The sequence below is a fragment of the Caenorhabditis remanei genome, chromosome II (assembly GCF_010183535.1).
Source record: "Caenorhabditis remanei strain PX506 chromosome II, whole genome shotgun sequence".
Classification (NCBI taxonomy): Eukaryota; Metazoa; Nematoda; class Chromadorea; order Rhabditida; family Rhabditidae; genus Caenorhabditis; species Caenorhabditis remanei.
Window position 1 is genome coordinate 15,634,922 of NC_071329.1, and position 26,991 is coordinate 15,661,912.

The 26,991-nt window shown below is 37.3% G+C and overlaps 3 protein-coding genes across 3 annotated transcripts; 1 reads left to right on the forward strand and 2 right to left on the reverse strand.

The window, feature by feature from the left end:
• Positions 1-10,280: 10,280 nt before the first annotated feature.
• On the forward strand, positions 10,281-19,935 carry GCK72_007196 (uncharacterized protein; the record flags this gene model as incomplete). The annotated part of the gene is made up of 9 exons (XM_003103836.2): positions 10,281-10,372; positions 10,530-10,597; positions 12,022-12,205; positions 16,129-16,221; positions 18,538-18,706; positions 18,756-18,859; positions 19,404-19,551; positions 19,612-19,679; positions 19,779-19,935. The coding sequence occupies 9 exons, from the start codon at positions 10,281-10,283 to the stop codon at positions 19,933-19,935; spliced, it is 1,083 nt and encodes a 360-aa protein (XP_003103884.1).
• Positions 19,936-20,497: 562 nt separating this feature from the next.
• On the reverse strand, positions 20,498-22,108 carry GCK72_007197 (uncharacterized protein; the record flags this gene model as incomplete). Its single annotated transcript, XM_053726032.1, has 3 exons — positions 20,498-21,121; positions 21,542-21,836; positions 21,900-22,108. The coding sequence occupies 3 exons, from the start codon at positions 22,106-22,108 to the stop codon at positions 20,498-20,500; spliced, it is 1,128 nt and encodes a 375-aa protein (XP_053590226.1).
• A 2,585-nt stretch (positions 22,109-24,693) lies between these two features.
• Positions 24,694-25,875, reverse strand: GCK72_007198 (uncharacterized protein; the record flags this gene model as incomplete). The annotated part of the gene is made up of 3 exons (XM_003103735.2): positions 24,694-24,803; positions 24,851-25,336; positions 25,575-25,875. The coding sequence occupies 3 exons, from the start codon at positions 25,873-25,875 to the stop codon at positions 24,694-24,696; spliced, it is 897 nt and encodes a 298-aa protein (XP_003103783.2).
• Positions 25,876-26,991: the final 1,116 nt, after the last annotated feature.

Sequence of the window (26,991 nt, forward strand, 5' to 3'; positions counted from 1 at the left end):
TATGAAGAACGAGTAGAAATAAATAATTGTTTCGTTTTGGCCGCTCTTTTTATAAATGCTTTGTGTTTGTCCTTCCTCAGAAAAGAGAACAAAAAGCTCTCGAAAAACCTGTAAACAAACAGAAAAAAGTTTACGGTGAGCAAGGTTTCAATGTCAATAAATCAAGTTCGGGAGGTCAAGACACAAGTTTTTTAAAATTAAGAATGAGGAAAAATATGTAGCATTATTTGACATGGAAATCTGAGCAATAATCTGCAGCCGGAATCTTAGTCATTGCAGTAACTTCATGTGTACATTTGAATTTTCAAGAGGACTGAAGTCATATTTTTTATTTTAGGTTATGATATTTCAGACAGTTCTAAGAAACTTTCATCATTGGAGCATATGCTGAAAATGACTCTAAACGCTACAATTCCCGTTCTCCTGACTCAAAAGGAGCCCAGGTGGAAGAGTTTTTCCATGCGGCCGTGTAGTCCTCTCGGACAAAATTATTTCTCAATTTCTTTTTTTCATTTTTTCTAACAAACCTTCGTGTTTTTTCTATTTATATCACCAAAAAAAAAAGAAAAACTAGGAAAATTTGTTGGAAAAAGTGAGAAAACGAGGGAATCTTGTCTAAGCGGACTACACGACCTCGTGGAAAAATTCTTCCACCTAAACTCCTTTTGAGTCAAGAGAACGGGAATTGTAGCGCTAGAGCAATTTGCAATTTTTAGCATATGCGTTAATGATGAAAGTTTATGAGAACTGTAGAAGTATCATAATCTGAAATAAAACACGACTTCAGTCCTCCTATAAACATACCTGCAGAAAATCAGAGAAACTGTCATATTCCCGAAACCGCTACATTTAACTTTCCCACACTTTCCAGGACGATATCCTGCGTGGCTGTTACCATATTAGTGACGTGGAAGCCTACTAAACACCAAATAATCTTTGATAGTCCAAACTTTTTCAAATATATGTAATATGTATATAATTAACATGTCTCATGAGTTTTCGGAAACCCTGTAATTACTCTTTGGAAAACCAAAGTCAATATTTGTTAGATTTGTCATTCATTCTTCTTTTGAAAATAATCTTTTCCCCACTATGAACGAAGCTTACTGCGGTCCAAGAGATTTCCCTGGATACCAAAAATCCACGGCACGAACTATTTGCTATATTCTCTATCTTCTTGAATCATTTGCAGAAACCGTTTATTTAGGTGATATTTATATTTACATTCTTGCTATCTTGATCAATATTTTCCATTTTCTGGTCCTAACTAGAAAATCTATGAGATCTTCATCTATCAATATCATTATGGCTTATGTTGCATTTTTCGATATAGCTTCTCAATTCTATTGGGTTCAGCAAGAAGTGAATTCGTATTATCAAGATGTTCACATCTGTGTCCCTGGTAAATTTTGGTATTATTTACAAGTGATTGGAAATTTTCTCTATTGGATTCATGGTGTTTCAAGGCGACATTCCACGTGGCTTAGTTTCAGTATAGCCGTAATTAGGACACTGGTTGTTAGATATCCAATGAATACCAGTTTTGAGAAATTGTCAAAACCAAAAACAGCTCATTTATGTGTTATTGGATTATCTATCTTGACACTTCCTTTAATTGTTTTGGGATTTTTCGAAAAAGAAGCTTGGTACGTAGGATGGACCCCGTGTGAACCATCCGGTTCATTCAAGTATTGGAATACGGGAACCTCTGATTTTTTTATGGCAAACAAGAGTTTTCTATTCAACTTGTATAATTCGGCAGATGGAATTTTGTCAAAAGTAAGGGAAATTATGATACTTGCAAACCGAGCCGAGAAGGGCCGAAGCGGGGCGGCGTGTAGCTCGCTGAAAACGCAATATTATGGGCTGAAATTTATACCAAAATGTAGATCTCGGCGAGTTCTATGTCTGTGACCGACTAGGAGACGGATGACAAATCGTTAATGTGCCGCGGCCCAGGCTAGAATGGTTTTTGGCCCGCGGCACATTACCGATCCGCCGCCCGGGCCGTAGTAGGTCACAGACATACAGGGTGGCTCAAAATTACCCACATTAGCGATAAGTGCTATATCTAAAAAATTAAAAGTCAGAAAACCATGGGAATCATCAAATAGTTTATTCATGATCATAGCAATAATTATCAGCTAATCTTGTTCCATCCGACCACCTCTCTTTTCGATGACAGCACGAAGACGTCTGGGGTAGGCATCGATGGTTGCACGCAGGTAATCTGGAGACTCGGATTTCATGCTTCATCCTTGTATCTCATTATGGGGTGAAGCGTTTCCAAAAAACTATTTTACACACGTGTAACAAAGGGAGATGTAATCGATAATGAAATGATCTACACGCTCACGTTTGATCTACATGCTGAAACTGGAAATCTACTTCGGGGGAAGAGCGATGTGGACTCGGTGGCGCCATTTACTTAAAACAAAACCGATTGATCTGAATTTCGACAAAATGAAAAAAATAACATAAAAATGAAAAAATAAAGACCAGAATTGCGTCAACCGCCTCGTCAAACTTTTTTGCGGGTAATTTTGAGCCACCCTGTAGAACTCGTCGAGATCTACATTTTGGTATATTTTTTATCCCATAATATTGCGTTTTAAGCTAGCTACACGCCGCCCCGTTTCGGCCCGGTTTGCACACATGAAAACAATCAAAAGTATACTACCAAAAAATACAGATTCTCCCATGTGTCTTGTATCCAATTGCTACGTTTTTCCTAGTCTTGGAACTGCGAAAAATTACAAAATCAAGGCAGCAAATGATGAGTTCAAAGGCCAATAAATCAACTACAAAACTCGTCTTCTACCTGGCCATCACATTTTTTTTGGCTGAATTTCCACTTGGTATAACTACAATGCTATATATCGTTATTCCAAGCCCCAAAAAATTTCCAATGTTTCCATATTTCCTGTATCATTTGTTCAATTTGTTTTCTCTATTTTTGTCGGTGACAACATGTACTCATATGGTAGTTTGCTTGTTTCTATCAACTCAATATCGGGATGCGATAAGTGCTTTTGTATGCAGGGGCTGTATAGTGAAAGTGAGTTGAAAAAAAAATTTGAGAACTTGTACTAGAAGTAAGTTTTTTCAGACCAAGGACACGACATCTCTACGGACTGCTCCGATGACTGTCACAACAATTGTATGAATCCGTTTCCTTCTTCAAGACGTTTTGACTTTTTGTCCGTTGTAGTATTTTTTCACCACCACCACGTACCGCACCTGGATATTAGATATTTTAAGGCCATCTCATTTCAGCTTTCTTATTTTTTTGCTCGTGTCTCCTCGGTCGATTTCAGACGATGAATGAACAATTTCATGGCACAATTTGTATATAATATTGGGGTCAGCGTCTGGCGTGCCTTGGACGCGTTCAAACTTATGCATCTCTGAACAGACATATGGAAATTCAATAATTCGAATTTTGAACGTACTATTTCTGAAAAATGAAATTCTGGTTTATATCAAAAAAGTGAAAACGGGTCGAAAACTTTGTTGCTTGATATTTTTTATTTCCATTTTATATAAAACATTATCAAAACTAGTCAAAAAAGTTGTCCCGGTTGTCCAGAAGTCCAGATGTCCCGTTTCCCTTCTGAATTCAAATAACCACGTACACTATTCCAGACATCTCCCTCTGACTCACCAAACTAAAAATCAAACTCTTATACTTCCAAACCCAATTTCCAAAAATTCTGATTTCTTCTTCTTATCAAATTCATATAAATTGAATAAAATCAAGTCTCTCTCTCTCACAGCACGAGAGTCGTCTCATTTTCCACCTCATCAGCCATATATTCATGCTCTTTGATTACTGATAAATGGGGGAAAAAGTAAGAAGGATACGTAGTAGTCGTATATTCGAGAATGAAAGTCACACCCCCGGAGATTCGAGACACGAACAAAAGATCATGTGATACTATGAGATATATAGTTGAAGGAGTGTAATCAGAAGACGTTCGTTCCAGAAGGTGTTGATTTGAGTTTTGAGCCAACACTATGCATTTTTTGTAGCTGTTTACTATTAGAACTAGATCAAATGAGATTTTGAAATTCTGGACCTTATTTTGTAGTAAGTATATCTGCTGACTGGTTCTGACTTTCTAGTTTTTTCCAGGTCAAAATTTGGTTCTCTTTTTGCAGATATTAGTTTCTCTTCCTAAAATCTTCTAGCTTCCGATTTATCTTTGTCTGCTTGTTTGATTTTTTAGAACTGTTTTTTTTCTTAGTTCAAAGAAATTAAATTTGATCTTATTTACAAACTTGTCACGGGCCGGAATCAGGATTTTTCTGGGGCCCAATTTTTTGAATGTCGAATTTTTGACTACATCCGGATGTCCACATCTCATTTCATACATCGGAGTGCGCAGATTTATCGAGGTGTGTCATTAGCACGACACACTTCTTACAATCACGCTCTACCGAAACCGATGAAAATTGTGTGCGAAATTGAGAGACTCAGAGAAAAATAGACAGTATTCAAGGGCATTTCGGTAGAGCGCAGTTGTAAGAACTGTGCCTAGCTAATAGGTTTGTATGATTTAAACTTCGTGTGAGAACGGGTCAGAGACTTCCAAATGTCCGTCTGTGCGTTCAGATTTCCTTTTATAATAAAATGCCAAAATAGTTATTTTTCCTTTCAAAACATCCGGTATCTTTTTTGCTAACATTCTAAATGCCTCCTATTGATACAAAATCCCAATATATCCTTTCTGCAAACAAACATCCCCTAGTAACTGATATTTCAAAATAAATCAAAATGATATCATGCTATACATATCCGGTCCCTTCTTCAAGCATTCGAAGAAATCTCTCCATTTTCCAAGCGATGCTCCCAATGAAGAAGTAGTCCTTAAAGTTGAAGACGTGACAAGTGGAACTGAGCAGTTGGGAGCCAACGGAAACAGAGATTCTAAAAGGAAATGAGAATGAATCTCCTGATTTTTTGCCTCAGTTTCATTTGGAGAGAGTGAGAGCTCTTTGGAGTAATGAAATTGACCTTGCAACGGAAATTTAGAATCTGAAAGACGGGAGAAGAAGACGTTCCAGTTTTTGAAAAAATGAGTCATTCCCTGCTTTTTCTTGTTCTTAGCATATAAGAAATCGAATTAAATTTTATGATTAGTCATCAAAGTCATCATTGAATTTTTTGATTTAAAAGTTTTCGTATTTCTCAAAATCAAAGTGTGTTTTATGCTCCACCGAGTTTTTGAAATTTATGAAACACTAATTAAAAAGTGAACAGATATAATATAAACCCAGCGAAACGGAATATATTTGCATGAGGTTTAAAGTCCCATTTTGGCTGGCGCACCTGTGACGCGTTATAGGCATCTGGAAACTATAACAGCCCATATTGAATTTTCAAAACGAATCTCAAAATGTGGCACGCCACGTAGGAGAAATTACAGTCCAGAATCCACAAAAATTTTCAAAGTTTTTCCGTCAAAATTGGTTTTTTGTTTTTGTTAAAATTTGGCAATCAAATTTAAAAAAATTTTACCCACCAAAGCTAAAGAACTGAAAAAAAACATACTTGTCAAGGACCGGATAGTTGGCGTCAAAATTAAAAATTCAAATTTTTCGAATTTTTTGGAATCTTTTGAATTTTTTAGCAATAAAAGTCGTATGTTCGACTATCATTCAGAATTCACATTTTCGATGAAAAATTGATTTAAAAAATGTCAAAAAAAATTGTTTTATTTTTAGAAACTGGGCCTTCGGGCCTTCCTGGCCCTTCCCGGCCCTTTACAAGTGTAAAAACTGAATGCATGTCCGTGTTTCCAAATGACCAATTATCCATTTACACCCTTGAAACAACGACCCTAGTCTGTGCGTCCGGATGTCCGATCTTTTTTGGAAAAAAAAGGTTTTGGTTTGTTTTAAAACGTATCAGTTTCAAAACGTCTACATTTCAAATTCCCATTAAAAAACATCTGTGTGACTTTTTATTTCTGAATGTATGCTGAATCCAGACTTGGAATTTTCCCCTTAATCTGACTAATAATTTCCTTGTCACTTCATTCATCAAAACATATTTTCCTTCTTCAAACCCACTAATTTATTTCTGCTTTCAACTACTTCTAATCGGCTCAAAACCACTTCCTCCTCCTCCTCTTCCCTAAACTTTTCCTCCAGTCACTATGAGCAAAAAAGCAAAAGAAGGAAAAAAAAAAGTAATTTGAGTCATTTCACCTTGGTCTCTACTTTTCCTCTTTGCCATCTAATCCTCGTGGGAATTTTCAGGTAAAGAGTCAAAAAGAGTCAGGGGAGAGGGGCACTGGGGTGTGCTTGATCAAGAACAATCCGTGTTTTGTGGTTCCAAGAATTTCTGATTTTCTTTGAATTGTCTAAAATAAAATTCGGATTATCTAGGAAATCTTAAAGTGCAAAATGTGTTAAAAATATTTGACTCAAAATAGTTTTTAGTATGACTTCACAGCCCCTGGATAATCGCTCTTTGCTGTTTTATCTCTTCACTTTTTATTTTTGTTCTTTTCTTTTCTTCTTCTTTTTTAATATTCATTCCTCCTCTTCTGGATCTATCATTAACATAATAATATCTCTCTAGTCTGGCGGTAATTCCTGGAATATTTCTGTGTTTTGCTGAAAAAAGTGAATATTTTTAATGTGAAACTTTAAGACTTTAAAAAAATTCGCGGTCTGAAACGCAAGCTTAAACTGCAAGCGGATGAAATTCCAGCAGATTTTTTTTTATCTAACGGCATTGAATTTTAGGATAAAATCGTATTTTAATCAATGTTTTTCAACGTTTTTTTGCTGTATATTTGCATATTTTCGTGTTTAATCAAAAAATACGAACTCATCTTAAAATTCAATGTTTTTCGTTAAAAAATTAGCTGAAATTTCATCCCTGCCGCACTTGCACTCCAAATTTCTTTTTGAAAATTTTTGTCGAAACCGTTTTTCTCAGTAAAAGATTATTTCGGGATAATTGTACCCATATACTTCTGTTGGGATGTCCATAGGACCTTCCAGAACAGTTCAAACATCAATTCCTTGCATTTCCGTTCACCAACCATCTGGTTTTCTGATCCCACCTTCCCAAGATTTTCCAACAAGAAGAATCTTAGATGACGACTGGTGGTGTCTGGTCACTGACTTCATTTGTGAGAAAATTTTTCCCAGAAATTATTAGGAGGAAAAGAAAAATCATGAGAGAATATGTACATATGTACACACGGATGGAGATCCGATTTTCAAGGAAGTTTTCTCATTTTTGATTGTTTTGTTATGAGTAAATTTTTTGCTCGTCAGTTTCAAGGCGTACTCTCATTGGTACTGTACTTGTGATATTTTTGTATTTTTATTCGAAAATATCGAATTTTCGTCTATACTTCAGACTTCAATCAAAAACTAGTAATGTATCAAGAAATTGGATTTTTAAATGTAAAATTTTTTGAATTCAAAAAATTTGGTCAAAATAGCCGAGTCGGGTCGTGCCGAAATTTGACAAGTTTCTATATATAAATTTGAATTTGAAGAAAATAAAAGAAATTTCTGAAATACAGATTCCTAAATAACATTTTTAAAAATCAGATTTTCCACCCCTAAATTTTTCGAATTTTTGAAATTTCTTGATTTTAAAAGTCGAAATTTCGACTATCTTAGAAAATATTCTGTAAAATCACCAAAAATGTTCACATTTTCGATGAAAAATTGAAAAATTCGACAATTCTCAAATCTTTGTTCAAAATTTATTTCTAAATAATTTTTGAATTTTAAACTCCGGGCCGTTACAAGTATGGATATTAAATAATCAGATATCCAGATTTCCTTATAAAGCCATGTCTATCTGTCTCCCCAACCATTCGGATGTCTCCAATTCCATCTCTAAACCTTTCTGTTTTCTGCTCCTCAAACCAATGACTAACCAATTCCCCAAAGGTGTGTTCAGCCAGTGCAAAACCTAAATCCTCATTCTCTATTTATTTTATTATTTCCACTTGTTGTTTTTCCTCCTCGAGTACAAATAGTCACCCTCTTATCCCTTTTCACATGTTTTTTTTTCTTTTCTCTATCAACACCAAGAACACCTAGTACTCTTCTTTCACTATCACATAAATTTTCCTCTCATTATAATATTTTGTTTATCTCTAATCCCTTTATGATCCATTTATTAAATCCTCTCATTTCCTAGTCTTTTAATTCTTGAGAAAGGAAGAACATTTTTTTATTTCTGAATTGATTCCCCCTTTTGACCGATAATGGGGTGCAATGTGTAATCGGGTGTGTATTGTTCGGATGATAAGCGATTAGAAATTGAAAAGAGTTGCCAGTAGATTAAGAATTTGTTTAACTTTACATTTGGAATGTTCCTACTTTGCAACTTTGGAGCGTCATATCTCTACCGGCTTCAAAGCTATAACATTGTTTCCAACTGGAGAAATATTCTGCAAATATCGGGCTGTATTTTGTCAGTTGGCAATTTTTTGATATCAATTTGGTAAACAAGATATACAGTACCGTGCAGTAAGATATACAATTTGGTATTTTAAGTGGAAAATGACTAGGGGTGTTACGGTATCACTGATTGTCTTAAAAAAAGTAAATTTTGTATAAATCATACAGAACAAAGATAGAACTCCATTTTTGTACCTGACAACTTTTTTGTACGAACACTCTCTAGAGAGTTACATACCGACAAAGTAATTTCTCACTCAAATCGTCTCATTTCGGAGTAAAATAGTGCGATTTTTGAGCTGTCCCCTTAAAATGACCATAACTCTTTAGGAAGTGTCCGTACAAAAAAGTAGTCAACTACAAAAATGGAGTTCTATCTTTATTTTGTATGATTTTTATATAATCTACCGTAACACCCTCTCAAAGTTGGTTATTTTCAACTGAAAAAGACCAAATTGCATAATTTACTACACGGTACTGTAGACCGTTTTAAACGGATACTGCTGTGTTGGGTCCAGTTTTTCTGTGTGTCCAAATGTAGTTCTCGAGATTTTTCTTGTGTGGAAGCTTTGTTCTTTTAACTTTAGATAAGCTGATAAGCTGGTTCGACTGAAAAAGTTTTTAAATTTGAAAAATGTTTAATTAAAATCTAACAAAGCAACTATGTTTCATTCTTGTGAGGCTGAGATATCAGTCCCCAGACCAAACTTCTGAAGTGATATCTGAGCTTGTCCACACCCGGAAAGAGACAGACAAGGTCGTTCAGCAAAAACAGAATACAGATTCTGAAAATGCTCACTTTCTGATTCAACAAAAAAAACAAGAGGTTTCACAATTTTTCTTTCTAATTCTTTGGAAAAATGGCTGATCGTTTCTGACTTTTTTCCAGAATTTTTTCTAACTCCAACCGGAAATTCATAAAAGTGGGCGGAGCTTGCTTCTCTCCATTTCTCCAAGAAAGTTTATGACACCGGGGCGTAATTGCAAACGAAGACATCTCCGTCTCCTCCTGATGCTCCGCCCACTTTATTTTCTGCTCACAGAGCCACCACATGGCCAGCACGTCGTCTTCTTCTGCTCCTCCTCACGTTTTGAGACGACCCATCCTTTTTTCTTTCGGGCTGTGCTCCTGGAATGAGATGGACACTGGGATGGGAGGGGCTCCATGTTTTTATTTGTTTAGTTTTTGGAGACATCTCGCTCCCCTTCTTTTCTTTTATCCTCCTGTCCTTTGTGCTCAAAAGTTTCTTTTTGACTTCTCTGGATTTTGGAGTCTGGAAACTTTTTTTGGGATTCTGAAAAAAATCGAAAATTTTGAATCCAAACCATTTTTTTTCCCATTCAAATTCTAAGAATCTTGAGCATTATTTCCTCGTTTTGCTCGTTTTCAGCCTGAATTCTGAAATTTTTTTTAAAGACTGTGGGAATTTTTGAATTCAGAATCGCAGAACGTTTTTTTTCATTCTGATCATGAAAATAGTGATACGTTCACCTTAAACTTTCAAAAACATTCAATTTCCGGCCCTTCTTTCGTAAATTTCAGATTTTTGGTGTTTCAGATTTTTCTGGATCTTTGAAATAAAATGTTTTAGGAAAAAACTTTTTACATTTTTGAAAATACCTACATACCTTGTGAAACTTTAAGAAACTTTGAAAGTGGGCGGAGCCTCCTGGACATCTGGACATCCGGCTGTGCAGACACACAGACAGACGTCTCTCAATTCTTCTGGAAATTCAATTTTATTCAATTTCTTCCCGCCGCTCTCTCTTTTTGTTCCTCTTTTTTCCAAATGTTTCAATTTTTGCATAAATTTTTTCCAGACCCCCTTATACACAAAATGGACACATTATTATGGTACGCCATTGCCGAACTACTACTCTCTATTCACATTTCCTTCTCCAATTTGCTGGTATTATGGGTTTATGTCAGGTGAGTAGTTGCCTTCTTTTTTTCTATGCAAGTCCCCCAAGGGAAAAAAGAAAATGGGTCTAAATTTAGAAAATCGTATAGGTGGAGCATTGGTTCCATCTGTTTAAGTCTATTTTGGGGTTCTTTGGAAAATGTAATTCCTAAAACAATTTTTCAGGTCAAAACACGTCAGGACGGTTACGAACACGTACATATTTTCGTTGGCGCTCACCGATTTTTTAGCAGGTTCGTAAACTGTTTTGTGGCCTAGGTTTTTTCTAGGCCACCAAGTTTTCAGATTAGGGAAGCTAGAGGCACTGCCAGGCTGGTCGGCCCGGTTTTGAATTTTGGAACTTTTTCGCCATAATTTTTTCTACAAAAACCTTTGAAATCTACAAAAAAATCAGTCTTAAGAAGTTTTTTTTCCAAAAAAGTTGAATTTTTCTGTACGGAATTTCTGGGGCGGGCCGGCAGAACTTTTTCGGCCCAGCCCGTGGCAAGTCTGATAAAAATCTACGTCATCATAAGACAGCCACCCTTTGAAAATTTTGCCCTAAAAATCTTAGGCCACCATCTCCCACCCATCTGAAACCTAGGCCATTTCAAGTTTCCAGGACTGCTGGCCTAGAAACCCAAACTCATAAATCCTAGGCCACCAATCAAACTTTCCAAAACCATACCTCAACTCAATGGGACGTATGCATCCTCTCTTATTTGTCTCCCGCCACTTCATTTTTGCCTCAAAAATCACACGTGTCTTTTTTGTGAAACAGTTTATTTGTTTTCTTTTTTATGTACCTCTCATCTGCAAAAGAAAGCAGGGTGAAAAGTTGTGTCTAATGTGAGATGAGGAGGAGGAAATAGGAATCCGGATATCCGACAAAAAAGAAGATAGAAAAAAGATTGGGTCCCCCTCTCTGCATATAGGTTATGAGTATAGTAGAGATACAAAACCTTCTCACATGTCTTCTCCTTCTGAAGTAGATTCTTAGATTCTCCTTCGTCGTCACAAACAACTTTTTTTGGAGAAGAAGAAGAAGAAAAATGAGAATGAAATTGAATAGAGCACAAATTGCACCTAGAAATGATCCAAGATTAGGATACAAAGGCTGAAGAATTCTAATTTGAGATTCTGAAAAGAGAATTTTGAATTTTGAACCTGATTACTCACTCGAGAAAACGAAAAATTAGCTTGAATAGGGAATTGAGAAAAATTCGGAACATTATATCTGAACATTTCGTGAGAAATCTCATCACAGGGTATACGAACTTGCCAATTAAATGGCGGAAGCTTGGGATCTAGATTCAAGGAAAAAATAAATGAAAACAGAGAGAGGGAAAGAGGAAAAACAATAAAGAACACGGAACCAGCTGAAATTGGCTGGAAATTTTAAATCAGAGGGGATATGGAAAATACGGGCGGGGTTTTGGGAATGGTTCAATCGTCTCTATATCAGACTTGTCTAATGTTTCGAAGTTTTTTGAAATTTTTATAAAACCAGTCAAAAATCCTATGCACGCTTGTGTTTTTATCGATATTTAAAGCATAGTAGGAAATTCTACTTTTTTGCAACAAAAAATTCAACATTCCAAATTTTTTGTACTGAGACCCGGCCCGTTGCAAGTCTGATCCATATTAGTTTTCAATTTTAATTTTTCAATTTTTCCAGGTGCCCTCGGCATCCCTCTCACAGTGGTCTCCGTGATGACACGAAAGCCACGTACGTTCTACGGATGTCTGTTCGTCCATCTGATTCTATGCATTCTATGCACAATATCCACATTTCATATGCTGGCAATTGCTATCGATAAATATGTGACGATTTGTTGCAGGGATCGGATATTTTCCTCGAGGTGAGTCGATTTTTAAAAGTGGTGCTATTAGCACGGCACGCTTTTTACAACCGCGCTCTACCCAAACTCAAGGAAATTGTGTGCGAAAATGAGAAACGCAAAGAAAAAGAGACATTTTTCGAGGGCATTTCGGTTGAGCGCAGTTGTAAGAGCTGAGTCGAGCTGATACATAGAGAACACCAGGAGTTAAGATGAAAACAGTCCAAGACAGTCCTCTTCTGAAATTTAATCGGCTTTTACCCAATGTGACTTTACTTAATCTTCTGATTCTTAATAGAAAAATTCTAAAATTCTGCACGTATCGAATGTATTCTGATCTGAATTTTTGTATTGGTTTGACTCAGATCATTCTAGGAGATCTTGTGAATACTATTACTCATGACTATTTACCAGTACAAATTTTTTTTTTCATTTTTCCTTTTCCGAATCTGAAAGTCCAAAAGTTTCTATGTATACCTACATTTTCTCGAAATGATATCCATTGTTATGACACTCTCTATTTCCATCCCATCACATTGTAGTAGTGTAAATCTAAACTCTGGTAGCCCATTTGATTCTCTTTTCCCCATTAGAAATCCATGAGATCCAGGAGACGCAGAGAGTTGTCAGGTGTGAAGAACAGACTTGCGTATGTACGTAAGACAGAAATTGTAACACACTCGTAGATTTGAATGCGACGACAAATTGGCTCTTCGCATCTCGATATAATCCATCACAATGTGGCGGTGTCACAAATTGAGAGGAGAGTGAGGACATTTTTCAGAGTTGACTGGGGGATTCAGAAGAAATTAAAAATTTGAAGACATGTCTTTTTTGTTGACAGATGTCTCTAGAAGATATGAACGGTCTGAAGTTTTTGAAAAAAAATACATCAGAACAAAAGAACCCGTCCCGGAACAAATCCCTGTCAAAAATTTTCAAGTTCTTGTTTTTCTGATGAATCGAATGACGCACTTCATTTTTGTAGTTAACAACTTTTTGATAGCTCCGCCCACTTTTGAGATATGCGACTTTAAAAATAGGCCACCAAGGTGAGAGACACTGAGAAGTCAGCCTCTCTCGTTTCTCGGCGACTCTCTTCTTTGGTACCTAACTTTGACCGGGTATATCTCAAAAGTGGGCGGAGTTATCAAAAAGTTGTTAACTACAAAAATGGAGATCTAGGTTAAATCTACAAGAAAAATGTAGATTTGAAAGTTTTGGACTACACCTGGAGTCGTGACGGGCAGTCAAAATTAAGCAATTTTTGCTTCAAAAACTGATTTATATCAATTTGGTCTCCCTCCTACATATTCCTTCGTTTTAGAATCTAAAGGTTTGTTAGTAACGGAACTCTAAAACACTTCGCAACTAGTCGTTTTAAAACTGTGACGTATTGCAACTAGTCATATAAAAACTATCCTCAAAAAAACTAAATTCCTCATTGTGAACATTTTTTTCTATGAAATCGTATTTTTTATCTTGGCACTTTGCCAGAATACGTGGAAACTTCCATCGACCAAGAATCTTTTTGTCTTCTTATTTGCACAGCGCATCTTCGTTTTGTCGCGTCCGGTTTTTAGTTGAAATTGCAAGAAACGAAACGAAAAACCTTGGAACTTCTTTGCGTCACTTACAACACTCTGGAAATTTCATTTTTCTACAAAATAAAAAAACAACAAGTTCCCTGCTTTCTCTGCAAAGAACAAGAACAACAAGACACACACGGAAGACATCTGTGCTCGAAATTCAATTTCCCGCCACTTCTTAAATGTCTACGTCTCTTCCTGTGCCATTATCTCTTCTCAAAACTTGAAATTTGCACGTATATCATTTGGAGGCCCCACAACGGGAAGGGGACTGAAAATTGAATTCTTGTGGGTTTTCTGGTCTTTCTCGTTTTAGTCATTGTCCTGGCCAATTTTGGTTCCCAAATGGGGCGACGAAGGGGGCATCGAACCCAAAACCAGAAAATGAGCTTAGGAAGAAGGACCACGTGCCGTTGGGATGGGGGACTCAGCGCAATGTTCACATTGTTTTGAGGAAGATTTTTGGAGGTTTGGGTGATCACACATTTTGGAAAAAGGGAGCAGAGAGAAGACGAGGTCTGCCCTGGGGCCATCTTTTTGTTTCCACGTTTACACTGAGATACGGGTGCACGTAAGTACTTGAGAAGGAGAAGAAAAGGGGAAGAAGAGGGGAACTGGAACGGGATAGTTTTGCAAGAGGAAGAAGGATGAGTGCTAATTGATCAAATTTGATTAGTCGCTGGACCATGAAGATTGGTACATATACAATGACACAAATGCACTGATTTACATTGACAAAAATGTACAATGCCACAAATGCACTAATATTTAAATAGTTGTCTTGAATTCACAGTTTCGAGAAAAATGCATTATCTGAAAACCCTCAGATTTTAAAGCTGAAATTTGAAGAATAAGGTGACTCTGCATAATTTTCAGAAATACCTATCTAACTGCACAACAGAGCAAATTTGTGAGCAGAAACGATTTTTCATCAACTCCAGGACAGGTTTTCTGAAGTTTCTGATAATCGAGACAGACAAATGACACTGTAAACACTTTATATGAAATTATATTATTCAACCGGGGGAGTCCTTTCTATTAGTTGTGTTTCTAAGGTTTCCCGGTATATGAAAAAAGGGCATCCGAAAACCCTACATCGGGACAGAAACACTTTTTTCTTAAAGTTTTCCATATTTTTCCTCAAGTTCATATGTCGATGCACCATGTTACGGTTATTCCAGTTGATTATTGGTTAGGTCGTGTTCAATTTAAAAACAGTCTAGCGTTTAAAACAGGAGTAAATCTCAAAGTTTAGTTTCTCAAAAAGTGATTTTTTAACTGTTGAGGCACTATATCGCCAGAATTATTTTTTCAGCGGCCACATTCTGAATTGGGGACTATTTGAATCTTATTTGATTCTGTAATCATTTTGAAGTAGCATTCATCTTTAAAATACTTGTCTTCGCCAAAAATTTCCCTGTTAGGGATACTTTAAATTTGAATTTTTCCTGATATTGGGAGGCCGTGACTTGAGAGATCTGAAAATTTTTGGACAAATTAAAAAAAAAGTTCTTTATTCAGTCAATCCCTTTTAGCTGACTCACTCTCATTCCTCCCCCACCAATCTCTGCAAGATCTGATCCCTTGTTCCACAACTTTTCACTTTTCACACATATTTCAAAAACTTCACACCGTGCAAATTCTCAACTTGAAATCTTCTCATCGCGAGAAGATTCTCACTTCATATGGAATTTCCGGAGCAATCTCGCATATGTACCTCTTGCGTCTTTCACCACTCCTCCCAACACTAATTCGTATAATTCATGTCATCTATGAGAAAGTGTCAGAAAATGCATCTGAAAATTCTCTTCGCTTCTTAAAGAAGAAGAGCCGGAGCCTATGTGCGCATTTCCGCTCCTATCTCATCGGTATTTTCGAATTGAGCTAATCTGGAGATGAGCAAGAGAGCATCGGCTAAAAAAAGAGTATCTGGGGAGGATGATGATGAAACTATTTCTGTTTGTTTAGGGAACAACATTTGGATTAAAATATTTGAAAATATGGGGGAAAAGGGGTGTAAAAATTGAAAAAAAATTACTAGAAAGGGGATCGGATGTCTCTGCGATTCCATGTGAAGAAGCTTTACCGTATAAAAGTTTGAGAGCTTATAACTCGGTTCTCGAAGACATTCAGCCGGTTTTAATGACAGAAATGGACTTCCCGTAGTTGAAAGTATTTATGACCAAATTTATAGATTGTTTGAAAACCGCGTTTACAAAGAATTTCCTTGTTAACGGAACTTACAACCTGAAAATCTGATTTTTTGATTCTCTAAACTCGAGAACATTCTCCTTCCCAAATTAGAAAAGAAAAAATACTGGTCTCCTAAACCATCCCAACTTGTTTTGTTTTCAGAAGAAAACGAGCTATCTTCTTGTTGACATGCTCATGGATTCTTGGTCTGCTGGTCGCTATCCTACCACTGTTCAATGTGTTTGGGTTCGCTGAGTGAGTTTTTTATTTCTGATTGGGAAGAGGGGATTCGATAGAAGTTGCAACTTTATAAATCAGAAAAAGGAAAAACTGAATCAGTTTTTGAGAAGTATTGTTGCATGGTGCATATGTCGATGCACCATGTTCTAATTTTTAAATTTTTTTAAATTTCAAAAACGATATTTAAAAAAATTAAAATCATTCAATTGGTATGTTTCTCAAAAAGCTCAATCGATCTATCCTAATATAATTTCAAAAAGTTTTTCTACCGATGCACCATGTTGCTAAAATCAGTTGTTCAATCCCCTCCTTTATATAAGATCTGCATTTTCGTAAAACTGTTTTGATCCTGGAATTATTTTAATTATTAAAGAATGTAATTGTATTCCTACTAGAATTTAGCCACCTGTAATAGTCTCTATAGTCTGACCGGTTTTCATACATTCTGACTGTCGATGCACCATATTACGGAAACTCTAGTTTTCAATTTTCTCTGGTCGTGTTCATTTTAAAAGCGGTATTTCTTTTTAAATTTCAAAAAAAAATCCGATGATGCACGTTGTTCTGAACGCCGTACTTGTCAAGGCCTTGCCCGGCCCGACAAGGCTCAGAAAGGCCCGAACTTTTGGAAAAATCGAAATTTTGACTTCTTAGCCAAAAAATTCGAAAAATTTGAATTTTGAAATTTGGCGCCAAGTACCCGGGCCTTGACAAGTATGAGAACTACGACATTTTGAAACATCTGAAACCAACTCAATTCGAAACGGAGATATTTATAACCGTATTTTCGATGCTGACAACGGAACGATTATAAAGAAATATGATTTTTCTGGTTTCGAATTTTTTGATTTTGATTTTTTTTGTCTCCGAACGAAGATGTAACAGTTTTGGAATTCCTGAAGCTCCTTTACTCCAGAGTTTTCTTTCAAATTCATTCTTGATCTCTTCCCCCATCTTGAAAACTTGATAGTTTGATTCCAGCTCCCAAAGAAAATTACTTTTCTCTCCTTGAATTAAAACCTCCATTTTTTACTTTTCACTACTAATTTCCGATGGCACCAGAAAAACGCCAAGAAAAAAACTAATGATAGAGACAGTGTGTGATGAGAGGAGAGTTAGAGAAAAACGTAACAAAAGTAAAGTACGAGCAGAATACGATGAGAAGACTACGATTTCTTTGATGACGAATGGAGGGAACGAGGAAATTAAAATAGATGAATTGCAATGCAACTAACTTTTGGAGTGAAGGAAAGAAACGGAAATTCTGAGATGAGGAATTCTAAGAAATTGAGGGAAAAAGAGGGGACTTGGGAGGTGATGACTCATGAAGATATCCGGATCCGGACATCCGGATAATGGAAAGAAGTACAGGATTCTAGACGGATCTAATTGAAATTTGAAAATCTAGACACCCGGAACAGAAAAACAGACATCCAAGATTCATACTTGTTAATGCTCGGGCCCGGACAATTCGCGCCAAAACTCAAAATTCACATTTTTTCGATTTTTTTTCGCGAAAAAGTCAAAACTTCGACTATCATTCAGAATAAGAAGACATTTTGAAAATTCATCAAACATGTTCACATTTTCGATAAAAAATTGATTTTTTCAAAATTTTGTTAAAAATTGGCTCATTTTTTGAAACCAGAGCCTTAGAGCCTTGACAAGTATGCCGAGACCCAAAATTTTGTTAACGCAGACATCCGGACTCCCCGACACACAGACAGACTGAAATCTCTTACCCCATACTTGTCAAGACCGGCCCTTGTCAGCTAACTGGCGCCAAAATTCAAAATTTTTCGAATTTTTGAGTTTTTTTTCTGAATCCTCTTATCCTAAAGATCACCCCGAATTCTCACTGACCAATAATCAAATTCTGCTTCTCTTCCTCCTTCCGTTTCAGACAATTGCAATATAATGAAGTGTTTAGTGGGAGGGGGTCGCATAATGAGATACAAATTAACATGTGACTTTTTCTTTTTTGTCTCTTTTTTATATAGACAGCAGTTTAATGGAACACATTAAAATTATAGGGATTTGGAAGAAAAGTTTGTGAGGATTTACTATAAACTCGCAAAACTTTGAGTAGTCTGCAGCTAGTCTAATGAATGACCTAATTAGTCTAGCCCTCCTTGGAAGTTAATTGTGGCCAATTTACTAAACATGCAAGAGTCTAAAAGTACAAAATAGTACTAAAATGCAAACGACGACCCGGAGCCCGGGGCGTCTGCCTGGGGTTGAAAATTAAAAAATTTTGAAAGTTGACAAGTTTGATTAAAATGGAAATCGGGACAAACCGACAACATGACAGAAATCTATTTCTAATTTCAGAACCCAATCCCTCTTCATCAAGAACGGTGAAATGTGCTACTTCACAATGGTTGTCGACTACCGATACCTCGTTTATGTCATCTTCTTCTCCACAATTCTCGCACCAACTGCAATAATTGTACTACTGTATTCAAGTATCTACAGTAGGATACGGACCGAGGAGAAACAGGTGAGTATCTAAGAGAGTGTTGAAAAACTGATTGCATTTTTTTTTGCAGGTGAAATGTCTGTTGAGACAATCAGAGCGTGAACGGAGGATGGCTGGAAGGAGAAAGTTGATTCGGATATTGTTGATTTTGGTGGTTTCTTATGGGATTTGTTGGTGAGTTTTTGGAAATAATGTGGAAATTTTGGAGTATCTTCAAGCCAGCGGTACGCCAAGCCAAGTACCCTGGCGTACCGTTGGCGCGTTTTCTGTTGTATGAAAAATCCAAAATTTTTGAAAGGTTTTGCGTGTTTCATTTGGATTTATGTAATCCATACTTGACCTCCGGCCCGGCCTGGCTTCAAAAAATAACCATTTTTCAATTTTTCATCGAAAATTGGAGAATTTTTGATATTTTTTCAGAAAATCTTTTAGCTCTGAATAATAGACGAAGTTTTGACTATTTTGTAAAAAAATTTCGGAAAATTTTGAATTTTGAGTTTTGGCGCCAATTTCCCGGGTCTTCGGACCGAGCCGGACCTAGACAAAAATGGGAAATAATGGGAAAAATCGGGTGGCTATCCGAATTGAGAATTACCAGAATTTCTTCCCGATTTTCCTGGCGTACTGTTGGCGCGTTTTCAATTGTAGAAAAAACTCCAACATTTTTAAAACTTTTGCGTTTCGACAAGATTTTTTTTCGAACTTCCCCTATTTCCAGGTACCCCCTTTATATCATCAACACCATCGACTACTTCTGGCCCCAATTTTCAATCAACAGTTTGACACTATGGACTGTTATCATGTCCCATATGTCGTGTGCATTGAACCCACTTATATATGCATACGGAATGCCTGGTTTTAAGAAGGTACAGTAATATTTTTTAGTCTAAAATTCAACATCTTTAATTTTTTTTTCCAATTTCCAGGCTCTCCGCGCATTCTTCAACATCCAAACCGACAATAACACTTGTGCTAATTACTCTTGCTATATGAGGTAAGTCGCATTTCCTTGTTTTTTTTTCAAATTAAAAAATGAGCCTTTCCGATTCAAAACTTTGAAGCTGACTCATTTTCAAAATTCTTTTAGTTTCAGATCAACTGGCAACCAGAAACAACGAAGTATCAGTGTCAGAGGAATGCCCTATGAACACTCGCTAGCTGCAATTCGAAAAATTTCTGCGCCAACGCCGACAATGCTTGATAGACATCGATCGAGACGACGTCAGACTGTGGATCATATTGATCTGTAAAAAGAATTTGATAATTACTTGATAATTACTTGATAATTAAGATAATAATTTCTAAACCCTCAAGCCCTCTAGTTCTTTCATTTCTCTTTTTTGCTTATCCATTTCTTTTCCCTTTTACAAACGCTTTTCATATTACTGGTGATTCTTATCGTTTCTCATCTCAAAACTTTGTGAAATTGATCTCTTTGAAGTTCATGCATTCCTCAATCCTGATTCAACTAGAAATAAATTATTTATGATTTTCAAGTATTCAAACAAATAGTATCTCAGAAATTGGATATTCCGAGTGCAAAATAGAAGAAAAAAATCGCTAAAATCTGCACATTTTTAGGGTTTTGGAAAAAAGTCGTTACTTCTTGTTTAAAAATTCAATGATAGTAACAAATTTTCAGCTTTCATTCAATGATTCAAAACAATTAAAGTCAAAAAGTTCACAATGACACAAAACACACTTGAAAATCAATCACAAAAATAACAGTTTGGTAAAAAAAAAGAATGCAAATGTTATATTGGTATTGATAATTGATAGTGATAATTGATATTAATATTGATATTTATAAGCCTATTGATAATAGGGAGACCCCAAGTTTGGCATATCATTCGTGTTCTTCGTATTCCATGAGTCCAAATTTGTCAACACTGGCATTTCCTCAAGGATATTCTCCGCCATTGGTGAAAAGTTCCCATTTGGCATCTGTGAAGCCATTCCAGGCATTTCTCTTCCCATAACTGGTACCATATCATTCCCCATATCCTGATGCATATCCATTGGGTACCACGACATCTCATTCATTTGGTGCATTTGCATTTGTTCAGTTGGGTTCTCATTATTCATTGGAGCCTGAGCATTTTCATGAGTGTAATATGAATATCCAGTAGTTTGAGTGCTTTCAGGTGGACTCGCTGTGACTGGTGCATGATAGCCAGAATGTGATGCTGAGGACACCATCGATTCGATTGATGGCAATCGACTGTATGGTGGACTCTCTTGTGGCGACACCGTTTCAGATGGAAGATGAGGTGGTGACACCGAACTGGGCTCAGACGACGATGGTGGTGAGGGGAGCACTGCGGGAGACGTGGCTGGACGCTTAGTTCCACGGGACGGTTTAGCTGAGCCAGATGGTAGATCCTTACCGCGTGCGAACTTGTTCAATTTGGTTTTCAGTGCAATAACGTCGGAGCTCTGGAATTAGGAAATATAGAGGATAGACTGTCTCACAAGGGAAGTCTATAGGTACTTTCGACTACGGGGAGTCCATTTTCGCCATCAAAATCGGCTGATTGTCTCTGCTAGACGAGTTATGAGCTCTCAAACTTCAAGCTTTTTCTCATGGACTTCCGAATCGGCAAATAGTATACGCAAGGATGCTCTTATTTTTGAAACGTACAAGCACAGGTAAACAGCGCGGTGGCGTATATGCTTTCAATTTGGAATTCCATGTGAGAACGCTTAAAGCTTGAGAGCTCATAACTTGGCTCGCAGAGACATTTAGCAGGTTTGGACCGCAGAAATGGACTCCCCCTAGTCGAAAATATCTATGACCAAATTTACAGCCCCAAGCCGCGTTTCCTAAGATTTATCCTTGTTAGAAATATAACCAACCTGATAAGCAGTGACAGCCATGAACTCTGTGACATCCAATCGGAATCCCTCAATTTTCGAATCTCCCATCTTCTGAATCCCAATTACAGGTATAAATTTGTGCATGCTTTGCAACACAAATGTATTAGATTTTTTGAGATCTGGGTCATTAGTGATTCTGACATGCTCGAATGAGACTGGTTTTGTCATCCAATAACTTCCCGTTCTCCACCCATCTAAGTGTTGTTCCACTTTAATATGTCGAACTTCATCGCCTTTACCAAACACATTCCACTTATTATGAAGGAATTGATACCTGAAAATAGAAATTATGAATTGGACATGTACTCCACACACACCCTATGAAGCCAGCACTCACCTGTTATTATCTACTCTCTCGAAATGAATGAAGACGCCATACAGCTCATTTGGATCCAACCTTTTCAGAATGTAATTCAAATGCGGGAACAATAGACGACCTTTTCTTGTGACAATCATTTCAGTTTGAGGATAGAATTGCTTCCATTTGTCTGGGTTGCTCAAGGAAAGTTCGATACCGGATACTGTAGATAGAGAGGAAGTGATCATCTGAAAAATAGTTAGTGAAGTTGGAAAAGTTGGAAAATGAAACTTGAAAAAAAGCGGAAAGAGAGAAATTATACAAGGGAAGTCTTTGGAGAGGCGGCTTTCGAACGCGCTGTAAATTTGGTCATAGGTACTTTCGACTACGGGAAGTCCATTTCTGTCATCAAAACCTGCTAAATGTCTCTGCGAGCCGAGTTATGAGCTCTCAAACTTTTCATATGGTTTAGCTGTTTACGTGGAATTCTAAATCGGACACCACCGCTCAGAATTCCAAAACGTTTAACCATATGCTTCAAAAGCTCATAACTTGGCCCGCAGAGACATTTAGTCGGTTTTGATGGCAGAAATGGACTCCCCGACGTGGAAAGTGCCTATGACCAAATTTGAAGGTCATTTGAAAACCGCACCTCCAAAGACTTCCCTTGTTAGGAACCAAATAGAATTCTGATATTCAGAATTTGACATCCAATTCCCAGGTCTTGTCAGGAAAGGACAGGATCAGGACAAAAGACTGTCTGTGTAGAAACAATACATGAAGATGAGGGAGAGATGGAGGGGGAAGAAGAATTATATTTGAAAGATGGGTGTCTTGTAGTACACACAAAAAGAGATGGACAGGTGTTCTGTAGGGTCAATTACAATAGGTGTATGAGAACCTGGGAGAAGGTCTGGGAGAACTATATGTAGGTATAGGAACAGCAAAAGACAGACTCTGGGTAGAGAACTCAAATTTTAAAAAGACAAGAAAAGAGGCAGTGACTCGATATTATTGATATCAAACAGTCCGGATGAAAACTGGATATTGCCACCGGGATGGCCCACTATTATAGGTCTGGGGAGTAAATACTACAGTACTCTACTACAATACTACTATACTACAGTACTACAGTACTATTAGCACAGCACGCTTTTTACAACCGTGCTCTACCGGAACCGAATAAAACAATGTGCAACATTGAGAAACTCAGAGAAAAAGAGACATTTTTCAAGGGCATTCCGGTGGAGCGCAGTTGTAAGCACTGTGCCGAGCTAATACTATACTACAGTACTACTATACTACTATACTACAGTACTACACTACTACAGTCCCCGAGTATCTAGTGGTTAGATACTATATTTTCCAAATTTTTATCTTGTAAGTCTAGAATTATTGCTTGCTAACCTAACCCCAGTTCCAAGAGTCAAGAAGAGACTTTGCTCTCTATAAAAAATGCGCGAAACAGAAAATAACAAGAATGCGAGAGGTGTCCCCACCCGTCCGTCCACGGTATGCACTGACTCTGTAGCTATACACACATATTGACAGCCTGGGAAATGACGTGCAACCGCGCTACGTTGAGACGCGCAAGAAATTTGAATTTTTGCGGGATCGATAATTTTGAATTTTACGAGAGCCCTTTTGAGTTTTGGGAAATTTTGGGAAAACGTGAAAATAAGGAAAATGATGGAAAATTATTTCAGGACATACAGTACCGATCCAAAGATAATATAATTTGCATTTATCAGTTTAAAATCTCCAACTTTGAAAGATTGCAATGATAAAACTGATTGTCCCAAAAAAGTAAATTATGTATAAATCATAGAGAACAAAGGTAGAACTCTATTTTTGTTGTTGACAAATTTTTTGTACGGACACTACCTAGAGAATTATAGTCATTTTAAGAGGACAGCTCAAAAATCGCACTATTTTGCAGGGAAATGGTCGATTTGAGGGAGAAATTACTTTGTTGATAATAAGGAGTAAAAAACAGTTGCCAACTACAAAAATGAGGTTCTACTCTTGGTTTGTTTGATCCCATAAAAAGTGATTTTGTTGGACAGGTAGTTTTACAATGACACAGTCTCAAAGTAGGACATTTTCAATTGAAAAAAGCAAAATTTTTAAATTTCATTTTTGACGGTTCGGTTCGGTGACAGATGATACGAAATTCTTTTCGGTGAGTGTTGGTGACTTTTCAAATGTTTTAAGGAGACGCAAAGACGTTAGACTATCTAGTTTCTCTGCGTCTCTGTTCCTCTCTTCCGTGCCGCTGCTTTTTTTTAAGGCACATATCTCAAAAACTTTGATAGCTTTTCACGTTTTCAAGACATGAGGTTTCAAACTAGGCACCTTCTGCGTCCAGGAATCTTTACTTCTCACAAAATTTTGACCAGTCATGACATTTTTCAAGTAAGTGCTCTATAACTGAGAGAACTCATTTAGAAAATTACACTACCTTGAAACCCCTGCAAGAGTACAAAGTTTCATGTCATAAACTCTCAACCCTGGTATTCAGCCTTAACAAGTGTGTTATTCAATTTCTACTATAGTAGCAATTTTATTAAAAATTATAAAGAGAAATATCAAGTAGGAAAAAAAAGATAGTGGAATAAAACAAGGACAAGGACAATCATATAAAATTTGTTTAAAGCTCAAAAAAAATGAAAAAAAGTTACGGAATGAGTGAAATTAAGGACACAGGAGAGTAATGACGATAAATTTCTGAGGGTTTGCAAAAAAAGGGAAATTGGAGCAGGAGAAGCCTGGGAGAGGATATGTAAAAAAAGACAGAAAATGGCTGATCAACATATACGGGGAAGATCTTCAATTACTGGATTCCATACTTCATCATCAAGTCGAAAAGCTCCTTGGAGAACTTTCCATACTCTGCTCCACCTCTCTCGTTGAGAGTATTGAGTCCGTCGAGTACTTTTGTTCCTGAAATAATGAAGTTAGTAAACTCAAAGGTGTGGTCCCTAACTTACCGAGCAGAACAGAGTCATCACTAGTCTCTTTCATGATTCGAGAGATGACCTCCTGTTGTTGTTCCTGGAAAATCTCCTTGTGCTGATTTTCGGAAACCTTCTCAATTTGAGGTGTGGGTGCAGGTAGTTTTGGAGGCATGGCGACGACTCCTGTAGGCATCGGCGCTCTTCCGAACCTCACGCCAGGTCTTCCTCCGTTATAGGCCTCCAGTGGAGAACAGGGTTTCTTGGCTACCGGCATCATTGCACTTCTTTCCATCTCCCGCTTCCGATTCTCCAAGATTCGAACCGGCCCCTTGTCGGTGTTTGATCCGACAATAAATGATGCCGGAGCCATCGAACTCCGAGCGGGGAGGATGTTGTTTTGGAGTCTTTGTAGTTCTCTGCCCTCTCTTGTCGCATGGAAAACTTGAAATTGGCGGGGAACTGTGGCGAGTGGAACTCTTGTCGGAGCAACCACTAGAGGTTTCAAGAGTTGAAGCAGGTCTGAAAGTGGTAAAACTGAAAACTTTCGTAAAGTGATACTTTTAGATGAAAATTACTTCTTGAACAGGACTGGGCAAATTATTTAACCATGTTTTCAGTTTATGGTGACTGCAGAATCTTGTTCCCTGAATTTGGTCGCCTAATGTAAGAATTGGTAACTTTCACCCAAGATATTAAATATTCAAAACAAGAATTCAAGTAAGTTGCCCAGCCCTATTCTTGAAGTCCCACGACTTACTTATATCCTTCGGGAACGGATCCTTCACCACCTTCACCTTCTCCTTCTCTTCGTTCTGCGCTCCGATGCAATTTTGAAGTGCTGTCGCCAAATCGGATGCAACTTCTTCTTTCTGCTCCTCCTGAATTGGAGACTCCAATTCCAACACAGGCGGTGTTGAATCATCGTCGGAATCTTCCAATTGGACGACATCCCCGTCGCTGTCGGAGGACAGTTGGACGACTGACACGTCCTTCTCTTCATCCAATTCTGGAGCGACGGCGGTTGCCTTGACACAACTGCGGCGAGGTCTGGTGGACATGTCTGGAAATTAGAAAAGGTTTGTTAGGTAGAAACAGAATTTGTTTTAAACAATAGATACTAAGAACGAGAAAAATAAAAAAAACGCATTGGACCCGAATCGCAAAGTATATATTGATTCTCTCGGACCCGTTCAAATAGTATTGGGAACTAGTTTTTGCAAGGCGGGATTTCTAGGCCACAGTAATATAAGGAGAAAAGGGGGAGACCGACGGACAGGTACACAAAGATGTGGAGCCCGCTGGGAGGCGGGGGACGCAAGGCATAAAATGAGAAGAAGAAGAAGGCCAAGTACACAAAGATAGGATGTGAAATGACAATGACGAGAGCAACTGAAAAAATCGATAGTCACATAATGAATGAGAAACACTTTACATTTAACCTAGGTCTCTCTGCGAAGAACAGGATGATGAGTATGCACAATAATAATAAAAAAATGTAGTGTGAAACGTCAAAACGAAGAGGGACAGATTGTCTATGAATGCCATATATATATATGGGACTGACTAAATTGGGCTACATCTGGGAATGATCTGCATAAATACAACGCGCGTCATTTAGATAGGACACCCCCTGAAATTTGACGTTCTGAAAAATCCTGAAAAGTGATTAAAAATCGGTGAGAGAAGTTCAATTCGGCGACCCTAAAAACCCTAACCGATCGTTTGGATTGAGCAACTTCCAGCAGCTCTGTGCTCAAAAGTCCGTTTTGAGGCTGTGTCAGAAAGATGGAACACCACCGAAATTCAGTAATTATCAACTCGTAAACTAAGAAAATGTGAAATTTTTTCATCTTATATAATCTTGAGTGCAATAATTAGTCGCTCTTTAAATGTTTTCACAACAGTTATTAGTAAAAAAAACTTGTTAGAAAAAAATCGAAAAAAATCACTGTTTTCGCTGACTTTTGATAACTAATCGGGATTTTTAGAATGTCAAGTTTTAGTGGATGTCCTATCTTTATGATGCGGACTGTATAAGACAAGAATTGATTCTCTATGTTGCTCGAGGGGTGCACACAAACACTGACAGAGAAAAATGAATCCGTGACAGTACATCATTATCCCTTGAATTTCTATTTTTCGCAACAAAACACATTTATTTAAGAAACCAGATT